At 39.8% G+C, this 20332-nt stretch overlaps 2 gene segments (V, D, J or C); both read left to right on the forward strand.

The window, feature by feature from the left end:
* Positions 1–3241: 3241 nt before the first annotated feature.
* LOC129510963 (T cell receptor alpha variable 9-2-like) lies at positions 3242–3782 on the forward strand. The segment is given in 2 exon segments: positions 3242–3325; positions 3448–3782. Coding segments are annotated over 2 exon segments (381 nt in total).
* A 14791-nt stretch (positions 3783–18573) lies between these two features.
* LOC129511026 (T cell receptor alpha variable 9-2-like) lies at positions 18574–19104 on the forward strand. The segment is given in 2 exon segments: positions 18574–18652; positions 18770–19104. Coding segments are annotated over 2 exon segments (381 nt in total).
* Positions 19105–20332: the final 1228 nt, after the last annotated feature.

The raw sequence follows: 20332 nt of genomic DNA on the forward strand, positions 1-20332 counted from the left end.
TTTTGAAGGAGAGAGATGGCAGGAGCTTGGGGGAGGTGCAGAGGGAGAAGCACACTCCCCCTCTGAGTAGCAGGGCTGGAACAAGATCTCATGATATGATCACGCCAAAGGCAGATGCTTATCCAACTGAGTCATCCAGATGCCCCTAAATTTTTTATTTCAAAATAATTATATGGAAAATTGACTCGTTTTGGTATACTGAGCTGTGAATTTGAATTTTGATACATATTATAAGTCCTATAACCATTAGAGTAGCATATACAGTCCAGGTTCATTTCTCCCCAAAACTCCTGTGTTCCTTTCCTTTGCCTTGACACGTGTGCTTCCATATTCCCAACCAAACAATAGTTTATTCTTATTTTTGTGATTTTAGGAATGTCATATTGATGGGAGCCTACAACATATAGAGTTATGAGAACTATGTGTCTTGGTGGGAGGAACCACATGCCACAGGGCACACGCATGATCTCTACCTCTGTCTCATTGTTTCTTACCCTTGATGATTGGAAGCTACTTTCATAGGAATGGCTCATTATTTCAAGTGTTTAAATTCCTTGAGAGACTTGATTTATATAGTTCTACAAAGTATATTTGGCATTTGGTAATGCAGAGGTGGTGTTGAAATTTGGATCAACTCATATAATCAAGCTGAGGTATGTTCTGTACACAAGCTTCATTGCACAGATATCATCCTAAATTGTTATCAATAGATACCTTCTGACATTTTAAGGGTAATTTAATTGATGAAGATTCACTCTAATCACTACCAATTAGGGTTGGTGATTATCTGGCTTCTGCAGGAGTTGATATGGAATAGCATATCTAATAATCGTTCAACTTTGTTGCACTAGCAATGTCTGTGCAGAGCTGAGCTATAGCACTAGGGTGAGTATTGTGTCAATAAAAGGCCATACCCATGCAAGTTATTTTATTAGTGAGAGAACAATTCAGAGTAATCGGAAATACCTAACATTTTACCATTAGAGTGGGAAATCATTTCTCAAGGATAAAAATTACCTCAAAAGAGTGCAAAGGAAAATATTGCAACCAGTGGCACCAAACACCTAGATTAATTCTCTTCTAATGGCCTTGGATGGGACTGTCTGCTTCATGCAATTACATGTTTCTTTCTAGGATATTGCATGTGCTCTCACCTGTGGAATGCCCACTTCTGCTGAATTTCTGGAGGACTTCAGTTTAGGATCTCTAATATGAGAAACTTTTTCAATTCTTGTCAATAAAGGATGTAGGATATCAATTAGTTGATGTAACCAAGGATCCATTTCTTGTACTTTATCTACCTAACTGGTAATAAAATGTAGATATAAGGTCAATTCGCAAGTCTCAATGGCAATCTTTTCCTGAGGTTGTTCAGAGCACCAAAGGTTTAGGTCAAGTAAAGGTGGTTAAATGAATGGGCAGAGGCAATCTGTGTCTAGGACGAAAGGAAGAGTCTCAAGAGCTTACTTACTTAGTTCAATATGCGAAGATTGGAATACATATGATGTGGCACATTCTGAGTTATGTGGGCCAAAGTGAGCAGTTCATAGTGAGACAGCCTCAGACATTGTAAGGGAAAGACACAGGCCACAAAGGCTAAGGTGGTCGTAGGCCACAGTAGTTGAAGGGTAACTGCTATAATTATTCATTTCAGTGTAATATTCCATTCGTTGTTTCTACTTTTCCAGAGGATTGGGGTGTGACAGGAGAAATGAAATTTCTGTGTGAGGGCTAACCTTACCTAACTGTCCCAGAGAAATTTGTTCTGCTATCTCGGGACTAACTGAAATTGCATAGGCAGTAAACACAGAATCCAGGTGATAGTTAACTCTTGTGATTGCTGTGGTTTTCTGACAGGAGAGTGGTCCAATCCATGTAGAAAAGAAAATACTCGTATCAGTCCATACTCATAGGTCATGGAGGGTATAGCGTTGTGGAAGATCCCTTTGGAGATACTCAAATGTTTCCTTGGGACAGTATTCCGGACCATTATCCATCTTTCCAGATTTTGGGGTTTTGTTGAGTCCCAGAAGGCATGAATAGCCTCACTGTCTGCCATCCTAGGAAAGTCTCCCCACTAGTGTTAGTTTAATTGCATCCCCAGTGTGATGTGTTATCTCTGGTGGATTGCAGCAACTGGTCATCAGAGATCATTTGGCTGCACCAGGCAGCTATCTTGGCTTACATAGCTTGGTTTCATGGATCATCAAATCAATCACTCCTAGTGATTCTTTACAGAATTTAGTGCCAACTTTTCTTCAACTATGATGGTCTATTTTACTTTTTCCATGGTTTTGTCTTTATGGGCTTTTTAAAAGATTTTATTTATTCATGAGATGCAAAGAGGGGCAACACATAAGCAGAGGGAGAAGCTGGTTTCCTGTGAGAAGCCTGATGCGGGACTGATCCCAGGATCCTGGGATCATGACCTGAGCCAAAGGCAGACTCTTTTACACAGATCCACCAGGTTCCCCTTTCTCTTTACTTTATGTTTTTAAAGAGGTACTTACATAAGGACCTTAGTGGGAAATTTTTGTTTTGGATATTGACATGCTTAAGCATCTTAAAAATTATTTTTATGAAATATTTTAAAAATTTCATTGAATACATCAAATGATTTGTGTTTTTGCTGTGCATTTCTACTAGGATGCAGGAGATACATAAAGTGGTTAAGAAGAGTTAGGAAGTTAAGAAACCACGTTGTCCTTATAGCATTTGGAAGATGTGACCTATATTAAAAACATATTGAGGGGATCCCTGGGTGGCTCAGAGGTTTGGCACCTGCCTTTGGCTCAGGGCGCGATCCTGGAGTCCCGGGATCGAGTCCCGCGTCGGGCTCCCTGCATGGAGCCTGCTTCTCCCTCTGCCTGTGTCTCTGCCTCTCTCTCTCTCTCTCTCTCTCTCTCTCTCTCTCTCTGTCTATCATGAATAAATAAATAAATAAATCTTAAAAAAACATATTGACTGACACTGACTACTTGATATTTTGTAAATTGACATAGTCAAGATGTATTCCTTAGTTTGGCTACTTCGATTAATGTTGCTTCTGCTGAGGGATTGTGATTTATAACAGAATCTAGAGTAGGATAGTGTCTCTTGCCATGTGTAGGGTGTCTAGCCAACGTGTCCCCATTTCAGGCCCTGTCCACCAGGGGGTGCAGCTTCCTAGCCCAAACTCATTTCCTGTGTGAATGGAGGGCTTCCACTGATCATTTCTCTCTCACTCCAGCGTTTCCTCACGTTACGAATAAAGAAGATTATTTGGGTGTCACTCCAGAGATGAAGTGTTCTCCAGGTTTCATGATTGTCCTACTCTCAGTGCTTGGTAAGTGCAATGCCTCTTAAAATTTGGATTCTTTTCTTCCATTGTGTCAGCAAAACCTTTAACTAATTTTATCCAAGAGCTTCATGCCCAAGGTGACACAGATCTCTTTCCTTTTTTCCTAGGACAAACCCACGGAAACTCAGTGACCCAGATGGGAGGCCAGGTGACCCTTTCAGAAGAGGCTTTCCTGACAGTGAACTGTAATTATTCAGCATCAGGGTACCCTGCCCTTTTCTGGTATGTTCAGTATCTGGGAGAAGGTCCACAGCTCCTCCTGAAAGCCTTGACAGACAAGGAAAAGGGAAGCAACAAAGGTTTTGAAGCCACCTATGACAGTTCATCCAGATCCTTCCACTTGAAGAAAAGCTCAGTGCAAATATCAGACTCAGCTGTGTACTACTGTGCCCTGAGTGACACAGTGATAGGGACTGCAGGGGGAGCTGGGTGCAAACTCTGAGCAGAGCAGGGGCCTGGATGCTGAGCCTCTCTGACTGATCCACTCTGGTTCCAGCACAGTCTGTGGTTGTTTGTCTCTCAGTATCTGGTTGATGCAAAAATCATATAAACAGCTATAGCATAGGAACCAAAGTAGCACTGCCCACCCAGCTGTTCATTTGTGACATTAACAATAGTTTGATGACAAGAGTTCCTCAGTCAGGGGGTCAGCAATTTCAAGGTAAAATCACATAACAATGAAGTGGTCTCTTGCTCATCCTTGTTGTGAATGTCCAGTCTCACAAGTTGTTCAGGCCACTCTGGTGGGTATCACTGTGCCTTATGACACTTTTCCAGAGACACAGTGTGCCTGAGAAGTTAACAGCTGCCCAGTGTTTCACAGAGTATGGCAGGAAGTGTGATGGGAGAGCTAGAGCTCCCAAACCAGGTCATGTTTTTATTTTTATGTTTTTAATGATTTTATTTATTCATGAGAGACACACAGAAAGAGGCAGAGAGACACAAGCAGAGGGAGAAGCAGGCTCCCCACAGGAAGCCCGATGTGGGATTTGATCCCAGGACCCTGGGATCATGCCCTGAGCCGAAGGCAGATGCTCAACCACTGAGCCACCCAGGTGTCCCCCAAACCAGGTTTTAGTAGAGAAAGAAGGTAAGGGCAGAATGCAGGAGGAACACATATACCCAAGGAATGAAAATGAGAGGCCATGGACCTTTGCCCTGCTTTCTTTTGTAGGAAACCAGGTAATAGACATAGTCTGATATTCAAAATGAAGAGGTGGGAGCAGAAACAGAATGAAGGAAGTGGCTTATGTCCTGGCCAGGACATAATGCATGTGAAATATATACTATAAATAATTCAAAGGATATATATTAAGAATTTTTCTCCGACATTTGGGTAAAATGGTAGACTAAGGGTGCCTGGCTGGTTCAGTCAATAGAACTGAAATTCTTAATCTCGGGTTTGTAAATTCCAGTCCCTTGGTGGGTAATGAGATTACTTGAAGTAAAATCTTTAAAAATATCTACGGGAGATTAATGCTTATCTATTGATTTGTTTAAAACTCTATTAAAAATGCCACTGATTTCTGTGCATTGATTTTGTATCCTGCCACATAGCCGAATTGCTCTATGAGTTCTAGCAATCTTGGGGTGGAGTTTTTTGGGTTTTCTAAGTACAGTATCACGTCATCTGCAAAGAGAGAGAGTTTGACTTCTTCTTTGCCAATTGGAATGCCTTTTATTTCTTATTGTTGTCTGATTCCTGAGGCTAGGACTTGTAGTACTCTGTTGAATAACGGTGGTGAGAGCAGACATCCCTGTCGTGTTCCTTATCTTAGGGGAAAGGCTCCCAGTGTTTCCCCATTGAGAATGATATTTGCTGTGGGCTTTTCATAGATGGCTTTTAAGATACTGAGGAATATTTGCTCTATCCCTACCTGTGAAAAGTTTGGATCAGGAATGGATGCTGTATTTTGTCAAATGCTTTCTCTGCATCTATTGGGAGGACCATATGGTTCTTGTTTTTTTCTCTTGTTGATATGATCAATTACATTGATTGCTTTATGAGTGTTGAACCCTCTTTGCATCCTGGGGATAAATCCCACTTGGTCATGGTGAATAATTTTCTTAATGTTCTGTTGGGTCCTATTGGCTAGTATCTTGTTGAGAATCTTTGCATCTGTGTTCATCAGGGATATTGGTCTATAGTTCTGCTTTTTGGTGGGGTCTTTGTCTGGTTTTGAAATCAAGGTGATTCTGGCCTCATGAAATGAGTTTGGAAGTTTTCCATCCTTTGGAAGAGCTTTAGTAGAATAGGTATTATTTCTTCTTTAAACGTTTGATAGAATTCTCCTGGGAAGGCATCTGACCCTGGACTTTTGTGTCTTGTGTGGTTTTGATGACGGTTCAATTTCCTCGCTGGTTATTCGACTGTTCAGATTTCCTATTTCTTCCTGTTCCAGCTTTTGTAATTTCTGGTTTCCCGAAATGCATCCTTTTCTTCTAGATTGCCTAATTTATTGCATATAGCTGCTCATACATTTAAAAAATCATTTCTGTTTCCTTTTTATTGGTTGTGATTTCTCCTCTTTCATTCATAACTTTATTAATTTGAGTCTTTTTTCTTTTTAATAAGGTTGGCTCATGGTTTATCTATCTTATTAATTCTTTCAAAGAACCAACTCCTGGTTTTGTTGATCTGTCTACAGGTCTTTGGGTCTGTATTTCACTGAGTTCTGTTTGAATCTTTATTATCTCTCTTCTTCTGCTTAGTGTAGGTTTTATTTGCTGTTCATTCTCCAGTTCCTTTAGGTGTGAGGTTAGCTTGTGTACTTGAGTTTTTTTCCAAATTTTTGAGGGATGCTTGTATTGTGATGTATTTCCCACTTAGGGCCACTTTTGCTGTATACCAAAGATTTTGAATGGTTGCATCTTCATTTTCATTAGTTTCCATGAATCTTTTTAATTCTTCTCTAATTTCCTTGTTGACCCATTCATCTTTCAGTAGGATGCACTTTAACCTCCACGTGTTTGAGTTTCATATTCTAACATAGAGACTGAAGAAAGAGAAATTAAGGAGTGAATCCCATTTACTTTATGCACCCAAAAGCATAAGATAACTACGAATACACCTAACCAAAGAGGTAAAGGATCTATACCCTAAAAACTACAAAACACTTCGGAAAGAAATGGAGGAAGACAGAAGAGATGGAAAAATATTCCATGCTCATTGATTGGAGGAATTAATATTATGAAAATGTCTATGCTTCCCAGGGCAATTGACATGTTCAATGCAATCCCTATCAAAATAACATGGACAAAAAAAACAAAAACAAACAAACAAACAAAAAAAAAACAAAATAGCATGGACATCCTTCACAGAGTTGGAACAAATAATCTTAAGATTTGTTTGGAATCAGAAAAGACCCCGAATATTCAGGGGAATATTGAAAAAGAAAACCAGAGCTGGGGGCATCACAATGCCGGATTTCAAGTTGTACTACAAAGCTGTGGTCATCAAGACAGTGTGGTACTGGCACAAAACCAGACACACAGATCACTGGAACAGAATAGGGAACCCAGAAATGTGCCCTCAACTCTATGGTCAATTAATATTCAACAGAACAGGAAAGACTATCCACTGGAAAAAGGACAGTCTCTTCAATAAATGGTGCTGGGAATCTTGGACAGCCGCATGCAGAAGAATGAAACTAGACCATTCTCTTACACCAGGCACAAAGATCAACTCAAAATGGATGAAAGATCTAAATGTGAGACAAGAATCCATGAAACTCCTAGAGGAGAACACAGGCAACAAACACCCTTTTTGAACTTGGCTGTGGCCAACTTCTTGCAAGATACATGTATGAAGGCAAGGGAAACAAAAGCAAAGATGAACTATTGGGACTTCATCAAGATACAAAGCTTCTGCACAGCAAAAGAAACAGTCAACAAAACTAAAGACAACCTACAGAATGCAGAAGATATTTGCAAATGACATGTCAGATAGAGGGCTAGTATCCAAGCTCTGTAAAGAACTTATTAAACCAATACCAAAGAAACAAAGAATCCAATCATGAAATGGGCAAAAGACATGAACAGAAATTCTACCAAAGAAGACATTCACATGGCCAACAAGCACATGAGGAAATGCTCTGCATCATTTGCCATCAGGGAAAAATACAAATCAAAACCACAGTGAGATACCACCTCACCCCATTGAGAATGGTGGAAATTAACAAGACAGGAAACCAGAAATGTTGGAGAAGATGTGGAGAAAGGGGAACCCTCTTGCACTGTTGGTGGGAATGTGAACTGGTGTAGCCATCTGGTAAAAGGTGTGGAGGTTCCTCAAGAGTTAAAAATAGAACTACCCTAAGACCCAGCAATTGCACTGCTGGGGGTTTTCCCCAAAGCTACAGATGCAGTGAAATGTTAGGACACCTGCACCCCAATGTTACAGCAGCAATGTCCACATAGCCAAACTGTGGGAGGAGTCGGTGTCCACCAAAAGATGAATGGATAGAGAAGATATGATCTATATATATAATGGAATATTACTCAGCCATCAGAAAGGACAAATGCCTACATTTGCTCCGATTTGGATGGAACTGGAGGGTATTATGTTGAGGGACTTAAGTAAATCGGAGAAGGACAATCATTATTCGGTTTCACTCATACGGGGAATATAAAAAGTAGGGAAAGGGAGTATAGGGGAAAGGAGAGAAAATGAGTGGGAAAAATCAGAGAGGATGACGGAACATAAGAGACTCCTAACTCTGGGACATGAACAAGTGGTAGTGGAAGGGGTGGTGGGCCGGGGAATGGGGAGACTAGTTTAACGAGCACTGATGTGGGCACTTGATGAGATAAGCACTGGTGTTATACTATATGTTGGCAAACCGAACTCCAATAAAAAAATTACATAGATAAAAAATAAAAATAGTAAAAAGAAACTATTAAAAAGATAATAAAGACTTCTCAAAGGGCAGTAACCCACAAACACAAATGAAACAAGGAAGGAATCCATCAAGAGACGATGATACAAATCAATTTTAGAAAATGAGCTATAGAAGGAGAAAGGTAAATTTGCATGAAAGTCTAGATATAGAAGAATACCAGTCCTAGTGTAGAAGCACATCAATGTGTGCTGTGCCCTCCGGAAAGTGTCAGGGAAAAGAAGCACCACAGAAGTTTGGATAAAATGAGGTGATAGTGTTGCTAGCATTGGTGCATGGATGTGTGCGTATATATGCCTGTAGGTGCCCATGTGTCCATGTGTTGAAGGTACTGGGGTGGAGAGAAGTAAAATAAGTGAACAAAGTGAGAAAATTTCTGAGTCACAGAACATCCATGCATTCCATGGCCCCTTATAAGAAGCAAAGATCACTTTATAAATCTAGCAGGAATTTGGATATTGATCTTTCAGGAATAGAGAAGAGAAAAAAAAATCCCCTACTGTTGCGTATACTGAGTGTTTTGATTTTTGCTCACCAGTTTAACTTTTCTTTATTTAAGGAAGTTCTTAAGTTCCTCTCTATAACCCCAGGAAACCACTGATCTTTTTACTCTCTCCATAGTTTTATCTTTTCCAGAATGTCGCATACTAGGTATCAAACAGAATGCAACCTTTGTAGATTGGCTTCTTTCACTTAGAAATATGTATGTAAGTTTCCTCCATGTCAACCCATGGCTTGATAGCTCATTTGTTTTTAGCACTGAATAAGTGTTTTTCTCTGATCTGTAAACAATTTATCAAACTCAACACCCAAAGAAACCCAAAAATATGACCAAGAGATGGGCAGAAGAGTAAGTAGACATTTTTCCAAAGAAGATATACAAATGGCTAACAACAACATGAAAAACTCTCAACATCACTCATCATCAGGGAAACACAATACAGAAGCACAAGGAGATACCCTCTCACACCAGTCAGAATGGTTAAAATGAAGATTCAGGAAACCACAGATGTTGGCGAAGATGCAGAGAAAGGCGTACCCTCTTACGCTGTTGGTGGGAATGCAAATTGGTGCAGCCACTCTGGAAAACAGCATGGAGGTTCCTGAAAAATTTAAAAATAGAGTTACCTTAGGACCCTCAATTGCACTATTAAGTATTTATCCAAAAGATACAAAATAGTGATTCAAAGGAGCATGTGCACCCCAATGTTTATAGCAGTAATATGCACAATAGCTAAAGTATGGAAAAAGCCCAGATGTCCATGGATGGATGAATGGATAAAGAAGATGTGGTATGTGTATATATATATACACACATGTATACAAGGTTTCCTGCCTTGTTAATTTCCCCCATTCCCCATTCCTCAAGGCAGGAAACCACAAATGTTGGAGAAGATGCGGAGAAAAGGGAACCCTCCTGCACTGTTGGTTGGAATGTGAACTGGTGCAGCCACTCTGGAAAACTGTGTGGAGGTTCCTCAAAGAATTAAAAATAGACCTGCCCTACGACCCAGCAATTGCACTGTTAGGGATTTACCCCAAAGATTCAGATGCAATGAAACGCCGGGACACCTGCATCCCGATGTTTCTAGCAGCCATGTCCACAATAGCCAAACTATGGAAGGAGCCTCGGTGCCCATCGAAAGATGAATGGATAAAGAAGATGTGGTTTATGTATACAATGGAATAATACTCAGCCATTAGAAATGACAAATACCCACCATTTGCTTCGAGGTGGATGGAACTGGAGGGTTTTATGCTAAGTGAAATGAGTCAATCGGAGAAGGACAAACATTATATGGTCTCATTCATATTGGGGAATATAAAAAATAGTGAAAGGGAATAAAGGGGAAAGGAGAAAATTTGGGTGGGAAATATCAGAAAGGGAGACAGAACATGAGAGACTCCTAACTCTGGGAAACGAACTAGGGGTGGTGGAAGTGGAGGTGGGGGGGTGACTGGGTGATAGGCACTGAGGGGGGCACTTGATGGGATGAGCTCTGGGTGTTATTCTATATGTTGGCAAATTGAACACCAATAAAAAATAAATTTATAAAAAAATAGCACTTTCTGGGGAAGAGCTAATGGAGATTTTCATTCTGTTCCACGAAATACATTGCTCTTCCTTGCATTTGAATGAATCTATTCCTCATGATTTTATAACATCATTCCCAGTTTGAGAAAAGGGGCAGAAAGCTTCCTGGAACCCCCTAAAGGAACTCTTCTCTGTTGTAGCCAGAGAAAAAACCTTCTGAACCCAAACACAAAGTTGAAACTTGCATATGGCACAATTAGAGCACATATTAAATTCTAGCATGATCTTTTATTATGTTAAGAAAAGGGTATTTTTAAATATATATATATTTTTTGGAGTTCAGTTTGCCAACATAGTGTATGACACCCAGTACTCATCCTGGCAAGTGACCTCCTCAGTGCCTGTCACCCAGTCACTCAATCCCAATGCCTGCCTCTCCTTCCACTACCCCTTCTTCATTTCCCCGAGTTAGGAGTTTCTCATGTTTTGTCACCCTCTGATTTTTCCCACTCATTTTCTCTGCTTTCCCCTATAATCCCTTTCACTATTTCTTATATTCCCCGTATGAGTGAAACCATATAATGATACCCTTCCCCGATTGACTTACTTCACTCAGCATAATACCCTCCAGTTCCATCCAGATCGAAGCAAATTGTAGGTATCCATCTTTTCTGAGGGCTGAGTAATATTCCAGTGTATATATAGACCACATCTTCTCTATCCATTCATCTTTCGATGGACACCGAGGCTCCTCCCACAGTTTGGCTATTGTGGACATTGCTGCTATAACATTGGGGTGCAGGTGTCCTAGCTTTTCACTGCATCTGTAGCTTTGGGGCAAATCCCCAGCAGTGCAATTGCTTGGTGATAGGGTAGCTGTATTTTTAAATCTTTGAGGAACTTCCATACAGTTTTCCAGAGTGGCAGCACCAGTTCACATTCCCACCAACAGTGCAAGAGGGTTCCCCTTTCCCCACATCTTCTCCAACATTTGTAGTTTCCTGTCTTGTTAATTTTCACCATTCTCACTGGGGTGAGGTGGTATATCATTGTGGTTTTGATTTGTATTTCCCTGATGGCAAGTGATACAGAGCTTTTTCTCATGTGCTTTTTGGCCATGTGAATGTCTTCTTTGATAAAATTTCTGTTCATGTCTTTTTCCCATTTCATGATTGGATTGTTTGTTTCTTTGCTATTGGTTTAAAAAGTTCTTTATAGATCTTGGAAACTAGCCCTTTATCTGACACGTCATTTGCGAATATATACAGCCATTCTGTAGGTTGTCTTTGGTTTTGTTGACTCTTTCTTTTCTGTGCAGAAGCTTTGTATCTTGATGAAGTCCCAATAGTTCATTTTTGCTTTTGTTTCCCTTGCCTTCATAGATGTATCTTGCAAGAAGTTGCTGTGGCCAAGATCAAAAAGGGTGTTGCCTGTGTTCTCCTCCAGGATTTTGATGGAATCTTGTCTCACATTCAGATCTTTCATCCATTTTGAGTTTATCTTTGTGTATGGTGCAAGAGAGTGGTCTAGTTTCATTCTTCTGCATGTGGATGTCCAATTTTCCCAGCATCATTTATTGAAGAGACTGTCTTCCTTCCAGTGGATGGTCTTTCCTCCTTTATCGAATATCAGTTGACCATAAAGTTCAGGGTCCACTTCTGGGTTCTCTATTCTGTTCCATTGATCTATGTGTCTGTTTTTGTGCCAGTACCACACTGCCAGGTAAGCCATCTGGCCCTGGACTTTTGTGTCTTGGGAGGTTTTTGATGACTGCTTCAATTTCTTCCCTGGTTATTGGCCTGTTCACGTTTTCTATTTCTTCCTGTTCCAGTTTTGGTAGTTTGTGGCTTTCCAGAAATGCATCCATTTCTTCTAGATTGCCTAATTTATTGAAGTATAGCTGTTCATAATATGTTTTTAAAATCGTTTGTATTTCCCTGGTGTTGGTAGTGATCTCTCCTTTCTCATTCATAATCTTATTAATTTGGGTCTTCTCTCTCTTCTTTTTAATAATGCTGGCTAATGGTTTATCTATCTTATTAATTCTTTCAAAGAACCAAATCCTGGTTTTGTTGATCTGTTCCACAGTTCTTCTGGTCTCAATTTCGTTGAGTTCTGCTCGAATCTTTATTACTCTCTTCTTCTTCTGGGTGTAGGATCTATTTGCTGGTTTTTCTCTAGCTCCTTTAGGTGTAAGATTAGCTTTTGTATTTGAGTTCTTTCCAGTTTTGGGAGGGTTGCTTATATTTCATGTATTTCCCCCTCAGGACTGCTTTTGCTGTATCCCAAGGATTTTGAACGGTTGTATCTTCATTCTCATTAGTTTCCATGAATCTTTTTAATTCTTCCTTAATTTCCTGGTTGACCCTTTCATCTTTTAGCAGGATGGTCCTTAACCTTCACGTGTTTGATGTCCTTCCAAAATTCTTGTTGTGATTTAGTTCTAATTTCAAGGCATTATGGTCTGAGAATATGCAGGGACAGTCCCAATCTTTTGGTATCGGTTCAGACCCGATTTGTGACCCAATATGTGGTCTATTTTGGAGAAAGTTCCATGTGCACTTGAGAAGAATGTGTATTCAGTTGAGTTTGGATGTAAAGTTCTGTAGATATCTGTGAAATCCATCTGGTCCAGTGTATCATTTAAAGCTCTCGTTTCTTTGGAGATGTTGTGCTTAGAAGACCTATCGAGTGTAGAAAGCGCTAGATTGAAGTCACCAAGTGTAAGTGTATTATTGTCCAAGTATGTCTTAACTTTGGTTATTAATTGATATATTTGGCAGCTCCCACATTTGGGGCATATATATTGATGATTGTTAAGTCCTCTTCTTGGATAGATCCTTTAAGTATGATATAGTGTCCCTCTTCGTCTCTCACTACAGTCTTCGGGATAAATTTTAGTTTATCTGATATAAGGATGGCTCCCCCTCTTTCTCTTGAGGACCATTTGAATGGTAAATGGTTCTCCATCCTTTTATTTTCAGGCTGTAAGTGTCCTTAGATCTAAAATGAGTCTCTTGTTACAGCAAGAAAATTCCTATTTTGGTATTTTGATCTGTGGCAAAATTATTAATTAATTAATTAGTTTGTTTGTTTATTTGTTATTTATTTATTTATAATAACTCAATTGAGACTGTTTTTTTATTTGTTTTTGTTTTTCAAAGATTTAGTTTATTTATTTGAAGGAGAGAGAGAGCAGGAGCTGGGGGATGTGCAGAGGGAGAAACATGCTCCCCACTGAGTAGGGAGTGGATGCAGGGCTGGATCCATGACCACAGTATTATGACCCATGCCAAAGGCAGAAGCTTATCCACCTGAGTCATCCAGATGCCCCTAAATTTTTTATTTCAAAATAATTATATGGAAAATTGACTCTTTTTGGTATACAGGGCTGTGAATTTTGAATTTTAATACATTTTATAGGTCCTATAACCATTTGAGTATCATTTACAGACTAGTTTCTTCGCTCTCCAAAACTCCTATGTTCCTTTCCTTTGCCTTTACATGCGTTCTTCCATATTCTCAACAAAACATTGGTCTATTTTTCTTTTTGTGATTTTAGGAATGTCATAGTGATGGGAGCCTACAACACAATGAGTTATGAGAACTATGTGTCTTGGTGTGAGGAACCACATGTCACAGGGCACATGCATGATCTCTACCTCTGTCACCCCTCTCAGTGTTTCCTACCCCTGATGACTGGAAGTTATTTTCATAGGAATGACTCATTATTTTAAGTGTTTAAATTCCTTGACAGACTTGATTTATATAGTCCTACAAAGTATAATTGGCATTTGGTAATGCAGAGGTGGTGTTGAAGTTTGGATCAACTCATATAATCAAGCTGAGGTATGTTCTGTACACAAGCTTCTTTGCACAGACTTCATCCTAAATTGTTCTCAATAGATATCTTATGATGTTTTGAGGGTAACTTAATTGATGGAGATTTATTCTAATCACTACCAATTAGGGTTGGTGATTATCTGGCTTCTGCAGGACTTAATATGAAATAGCATATCTAATAATCGTTCAACTTTGTTGCACTAGCAATGTCTGTGCAGAGCTGAGCTATAGCACTAAGGTGAGTCTGTGTCAATAAAAGGGCATACCCATGCAAGTTATTTTATTAGTGAGAGAACAATTCAGGGTAATCAGAAATAACTAACATTTTATCATTAGAGTGGGAAAGTATTTCTCAAGGATAAAAATTACCGCAAAAGAGTGCAAAGGAAAATATTGCGACCAGTGGTACCAAACATCTAGATTAATTCTCTTCTAGTGGCCTTGGATGGGACTGTCTGCTTTATGCAATTACATGTTTCTTTCTAGGATATTGCATGTGCTCTCTCCTGTGGAATGCCCACTTCTGCTGAATTTCTGGAGGACTTCAGCTTAAGATCTCTAATATGAGAAACTTTTTCAATTCTTGTCAACGAAGGATGTAGGGTGCCAGAGAATTGATGTACATGTAACCAAGGATCCATTTCTTGTACTTTATCTACCTAACTGGTAATAAAATGTAGATATGAGGTCAATTCACAAGTCTCAATGGCAATCTTTTCCAGAGATTGTTCAGAGCACCAAAGATTTAGGTCAAGTAAAGGTGGTTAAAAGAATGGCCAGAGGGCAATCTGTTCCTGGGATGAAAGGCAGAGCGTCAAGAGCTTACTTAGTTCAGTATGTGAAGATTGGAATACGCATGAGTTGGGACATTCTGAGTTATGTGGTCTGTAACTGCTACAGAGAGAAAGACACAGGCCGTGAAGGCTAAGGTAGGTACTAGGCCAAAATAGTTGAAGGGTAACTGCTGCAATTACTCATTTCAGTGTAATATTCCATTAGTTGTTTCTACTTTTCTGGAGGATTGAGGTGTGGTGGGAGAAGTGAAGTTTCAGTGTGAGAGCTAACCTTACCTAACTGTCCCAGAGAAATTTGCTCTGCTATCTCAGGACTAACTGAAATTGCATAGGCAGTAAACACAGAATCCAGGTGGTAGGTGACTCTTGCGATTGCTGTGGTTTTTTGACAGAAGAGTGGTTCAATCCATTTAGGAAAGAAAATACTAGTATCAGTCCATACTCATAGGTCATGGAGGGAATAGCGTTGTGGAAGATCCCTTTGGGATACTCAAATGTTTCCTTGGGACAGTATTGCTGACCATATTCCATGTTTCCAGATTTTATGGGTTTCTGTTGAGTCCCAGAAAGGTGTGAATAGCCCCGCTGTCTGCCATCCTAGGAAAGTCTCCCCACTAGTGTTAGTTTAATGTTGCATCCCCAGTGTGGTGTGTTATCTCTGTTGGAATGTAGCTACTGGTCACTGGCGATCATTTGGCTTCACCAGGCAGCTGTCTTGGCTTTGATATACCTTGTTCTCATGGGTCATCAAATAAATCACCCCACAGAGACTGACAAGTCGCAGATGAGCAATTATATTTTAGGTGTGTCTCTATAGGTATAGAAAAACCACTGGACAAAATCCAGATCCATTCCTGCTTAAAACTTGCAGCAAATTACTTAGAATTGAAAGGAATTTCCTCAACTTAAAAAAAGGGCTCAACAAAAAGACCACATCAAATGTCATACTTGATGGTGAAAGCTTAATCTCTTTCTCCTTAGTTTCAGAATTAAGGGAAGAATTTTAGCTCTTACCATTTGTATTCAATATTGAAATAGAGGTTCTAGCCAATACAATAAGGCATGTGGAAAAAACAAAAGCCATACGATTTGGAAATGAAGAAGATAACTTATCTTTATTTATAGACAACATAATTGTCTGAGGAGAAATGCAAGGAGATCTACAAAAACATCTACTAGAACAAACTGGCTTAAGAAAATCAAATGTACTCCTACCACAGAATCCAGCCTCTCTACTCCCAAGTATGGACTCAAGAGGAAACAAAAGCATGTTTCTATAAAATATCTCAAATGCAAATGTTCACAGCAGCTTTCTTTATAACAGTCCCTGGGACTAATTGATATGGTCAGCAACAGGTGAATAGATAAACTGTTTTATAGGCACATGATGCTATACTACACAGCAACAAAAAGACAACAACAGAAAGTTAAGACCAATGAAGAATTTAAAAATAATTGTATTGAGAAGAAACCAGAGAAAACAGTGTCATTGGGAAAAAATGTATACAAAATTATGAAATATGAAGACTAATCATGACAGAAGTGCTTCCTGGAAATGGGAGCGGTAAAGAGTTGAGAGACGGATTACAAAGTGACGTGAGGAAACATTTGGGGTGATGCATATGTTCATTATCATGATTGTGGTGACGGTTTTACAAATGTATACATGCGTCAAATATTGCAGAAGTGTTTAATTTCATGCAGTTTATTGTTATGCAATATATGCAATAATAAAAGCCATTAAATATCTAAATTTACTAGGCCGTATCTCCCCACAGTGTTGCGCAAAGTTTCTTGTGTGACCCAAATGCAAAATATTTCTCATTTAGGCTTTTATTAGCCTGATAGTATTTTTTTTCTTTAAGTTATAGATCATGACTTTCTGCACCCATGTGCTATACTGTTCGTTAAGTCTTTTTCAAAGACTTTATTTATTTATTTATTTATTTATTTATTTATTTATTTATTTATTTTAGAGAGTGAGAGAGACTGCCAGCATGGGTGGCAGGTGAGGCGGTGGGGAGGATGAGAGGAAAGCAGAGACTTTTGAGCAGATTCCTGGAGAGCTCAGAGTCCCATGTAGGGCTCCATCCTACAACCCTGAGATCATGACCCCAGTTGATACCAAGACCCTGAAGCTCAACTGATTGAGCCACCTAGAAGCCCTCTGTTTAATTTCTTTTTTTAAATTGTTATTTTTTTAAAAAATATTCATTTAAATATAATTTGCCAACTTGTAGTATAAAACCCAGTGCTCAATCCATCAATCCAGCCCCGTTCATTTTCAACCAGCATCATTGCAACCCCTTTGGGATTCTCCCTACATAACTGAATACAAATTTGTAGTGGCTTGTCCAAAATTCCTTTCTAGCAGACTTTTGTGGCAGATTTTGACAATGTGATTTGGAAGTTGGAGGGAAAGGAAGGGATACCTGAACCCAAGCAACATCGGGCCTGAATTTCTTCCTTCACTCTGTATCTGAGAAAGCATTCCCATGTTGACTCTGGACTCATGAAACTCCTTGTTCTGAATCTGTGAAAAGGGGTGGGAAGGAAACAGCTTGAGCTAAGCTTGCATCTATGTGTGTAGAGATAAAAGTTTACAGAGCTTTACAGAAGATTTGTCCCTCTCCAAAACTTTATCTGGATAATCCTGATTTCTTACATTGTGGGGAAATTTGTTGTTGTTGTAACTCTTGGCAACAAAATTTGACAAACGCATCATAATGGAAAGCATCCTTGAGTCTAAAACCTGTTAAGAGTATAGCATTAGTATTTGTTGCCTGATTGACATACACTAGTCACCATATGCTGGAGTCAACAAAACAGTGAGAATATAAGATAAAAAACTCAGATCATTCTACAGGGATTTGATAACTTCATGTATGATGTTTCTTCTGTCTAGAATTCATATACTTCACTTTTTAATGAGTCTGAAAATTAGGAATCGTTGACTATTAAAATATCTGAATATAAAAGAGTATGACTTTTCTTCTGAAATGCTTTCATTGAAAAGAAAGTAGTATTACAATTGGTATTATTTTAGAACCAGGTATCTGGTTCTAAAGGAAATAAGGTATCAAGTAAAGGGCATTTGTTCATTATTTTTTTTAATTTGAAAATTCTTTAGTGAACGTGTAGAAAATGAAAGCCGCTATTCTTAATTTTAGGGTACACTGCCAGCCAAAAAACACAGAAGCACTCAGCAATGATTTTCCTTCCTAATACTGTTCTGTCTGTATTCAACCCCAACCTCTTTTCTGGCAGTCAGGGGATTATAGGATGGCCCACATGGATACATCAGAATATTATAAGGTTCAGGTAAAAAGTTGTATAAGATTGCTACCCTGTGAGCTATAAAAATGCTCTGGGATACCGTGTTACAGAAATTCCATATCAGGTAGTCTCTGAAGAACAAAACAGACCTGAGAGGTTAGGATTGCTGCTGTTCAGAGTTCCAAGTGCCACCCGAAAACTGGCATGCGCTTCATGAAGTCAGGGGTGAAACAGATTGTTGAGTTTGGGAGGATTCTGTCCAAGGCGCACCCATTTCAGTCCCTGTCCACCAGGAGGTGCAGCTTCCTCCCTCAATCACATTTCCTGTGTGAAATGAGGGCTTCCACTGATCATTTCTCTGTCACTCCAGCGTCTCTTCAGGTTAAGAAGCAGAAACATGATTTAAGTGACACTCTAGAGATGAAGTGTTCTCCAGGGATCGTGATTGTCCTATTCTTAATGTTTGGTAAGTGAAACGCCTCATAAATTTAGATTTTTTCCCCCATTGTGTCAGCAAAGACTTTAACTATCCTTTTATCCACCGACTTTGTGCTGAAGGTAACACAGGTCTCTTTTCCCCCAGGACAAACCCATGGAAACTCAGTGAACCAGACTGAAGGCCAGGTGACCCTCTCAGAAGAGGCTTCCTTGACTATGAATTGTACTTACTCAACGTCAGGGTACCAGGTCCTTTTCTGGTATGTCCAGTATCTGGGGGATGGTCCACAGCTCCTCCTGAAAGCATTGACAGACAAGGAGAAGGGAAGTAACAAAGGATTTGAAGCCACTTTGGACAGCTCATCCAAATCCTTCCACTTGAAGAAAGGCTCACTGCAAGTGTCAGACTCAGCTGTGTACTACTGTGTCATGAGTGACACAGTGATGGGGACTGCAGGGGGAGCTGAGCACAAACTCTGAGCAGAGCAGGGGCCTGGATGCTGAGCCTCTCTGACTGATCCACTCTGGTTCCAACGCAGTCAGTGGTTGTTAGTCCCTCGCATCCTGGTTGATACAAAGTCATACAAAACGCTAGAGCCTAGGAACCAAGATAATACTCTCCACCTGGCTATTCATTGGTGACTTTGACAACAGTTTGATGACCGTTGTTCCTCAGCCAGGGTGTAAGCAATTTCAAGATAAAACCACATAACAATGAAGTGGTCTCTTGCTCATCCTTGCAGGGAAAGTCCAGCCCCACAAGTTGTTCAGCCACTCTGGTGGGTTGACACTTTTAGAGGAACTCAGTGTGCCTGAGAAGGTGGCTTCTGCCCAGTGTGCCTATGACAGAGTATGTATGACAGGAGGGGGAATGGGAGAGCTTCAGCCCCCAAACCAGGTTTTAGGAGAGAAAGAAGGGAAGGGAAGAAAGGAGGAGAAGCAGTGTACCTGAGCAAGGAAAATAGCGGCCAGGGACCTCTGCCCTGCTTTCTTCTCTAATTAGTCAGGTGTCAGACATGGGCTGATATTCAAAATGAAGTCATGGGGACAGAAATATAATGGAGGAAGTGGCTCATATCTAAATCACAACTGTGCCCCTCATTCCATCTTGGTAAGTACATAAATCATTAACCTACTAACAAGAAGGCCTTGAGTGAGATGGTCTTCCAGTGCCAAGGGAAGTTGTGGCATACATATTCCTCTCTGTACCCCTTGAAGCTCTGTTAAAAAGATGGTAAGGAATTGTAAAGGGCATATACTGACAAAGAGAACAGAAAAAGATGATAACAGACTGATATTAGAAAAATTTTAGAGAGTGAGCTGTATGTATATGGAGCAATATGGAGCAATGCAAACTTGCTGAGCAGACCAAATAAAGAAGTATCGAAGTAGCACATAGTAGAGAAGTGCCCCGTGTGTGGTATACCCTCTGGAAAGGGTTAGGAAAAGTGGCACCAATTACATTTTAATAATTATGGTAGATAGTGTCGTGTGTGTGTGTGTGTGTGTGTGTGTGTGTGTGTGTGTGGGTGTGTGGGTGTGTTGGATGTTTGGAAGATCATAGTACTGAATGAGAAAATTTGTCAGTAATGGACAACCCATATTCTTTACCTGGGCCTATATAATAAGTAGTGACACTTTTCAAATCCTATAGAAGAATGGAAGATAGTCACTGAACTGAAGAACAGCACATCAAAAAGTCAGATAA

This window comes from Nyctereutes procyonoides, unplaced genomic scaffold (assembly GCF_905146905.1).
Source record: "Nyctereutes procyonoides isolate TBG_1078 unplaced genomic scaffold, NYPRO_anot_genome, whole genome shotgun sequence".
NCBI classification, from domain to species: domain Eukaryota; kingdom Metazoa; phylum Chordata; class Mammalia; order Carnivora; family Canidae; genus Nyctereutes; species Nyctereutes procyonoides.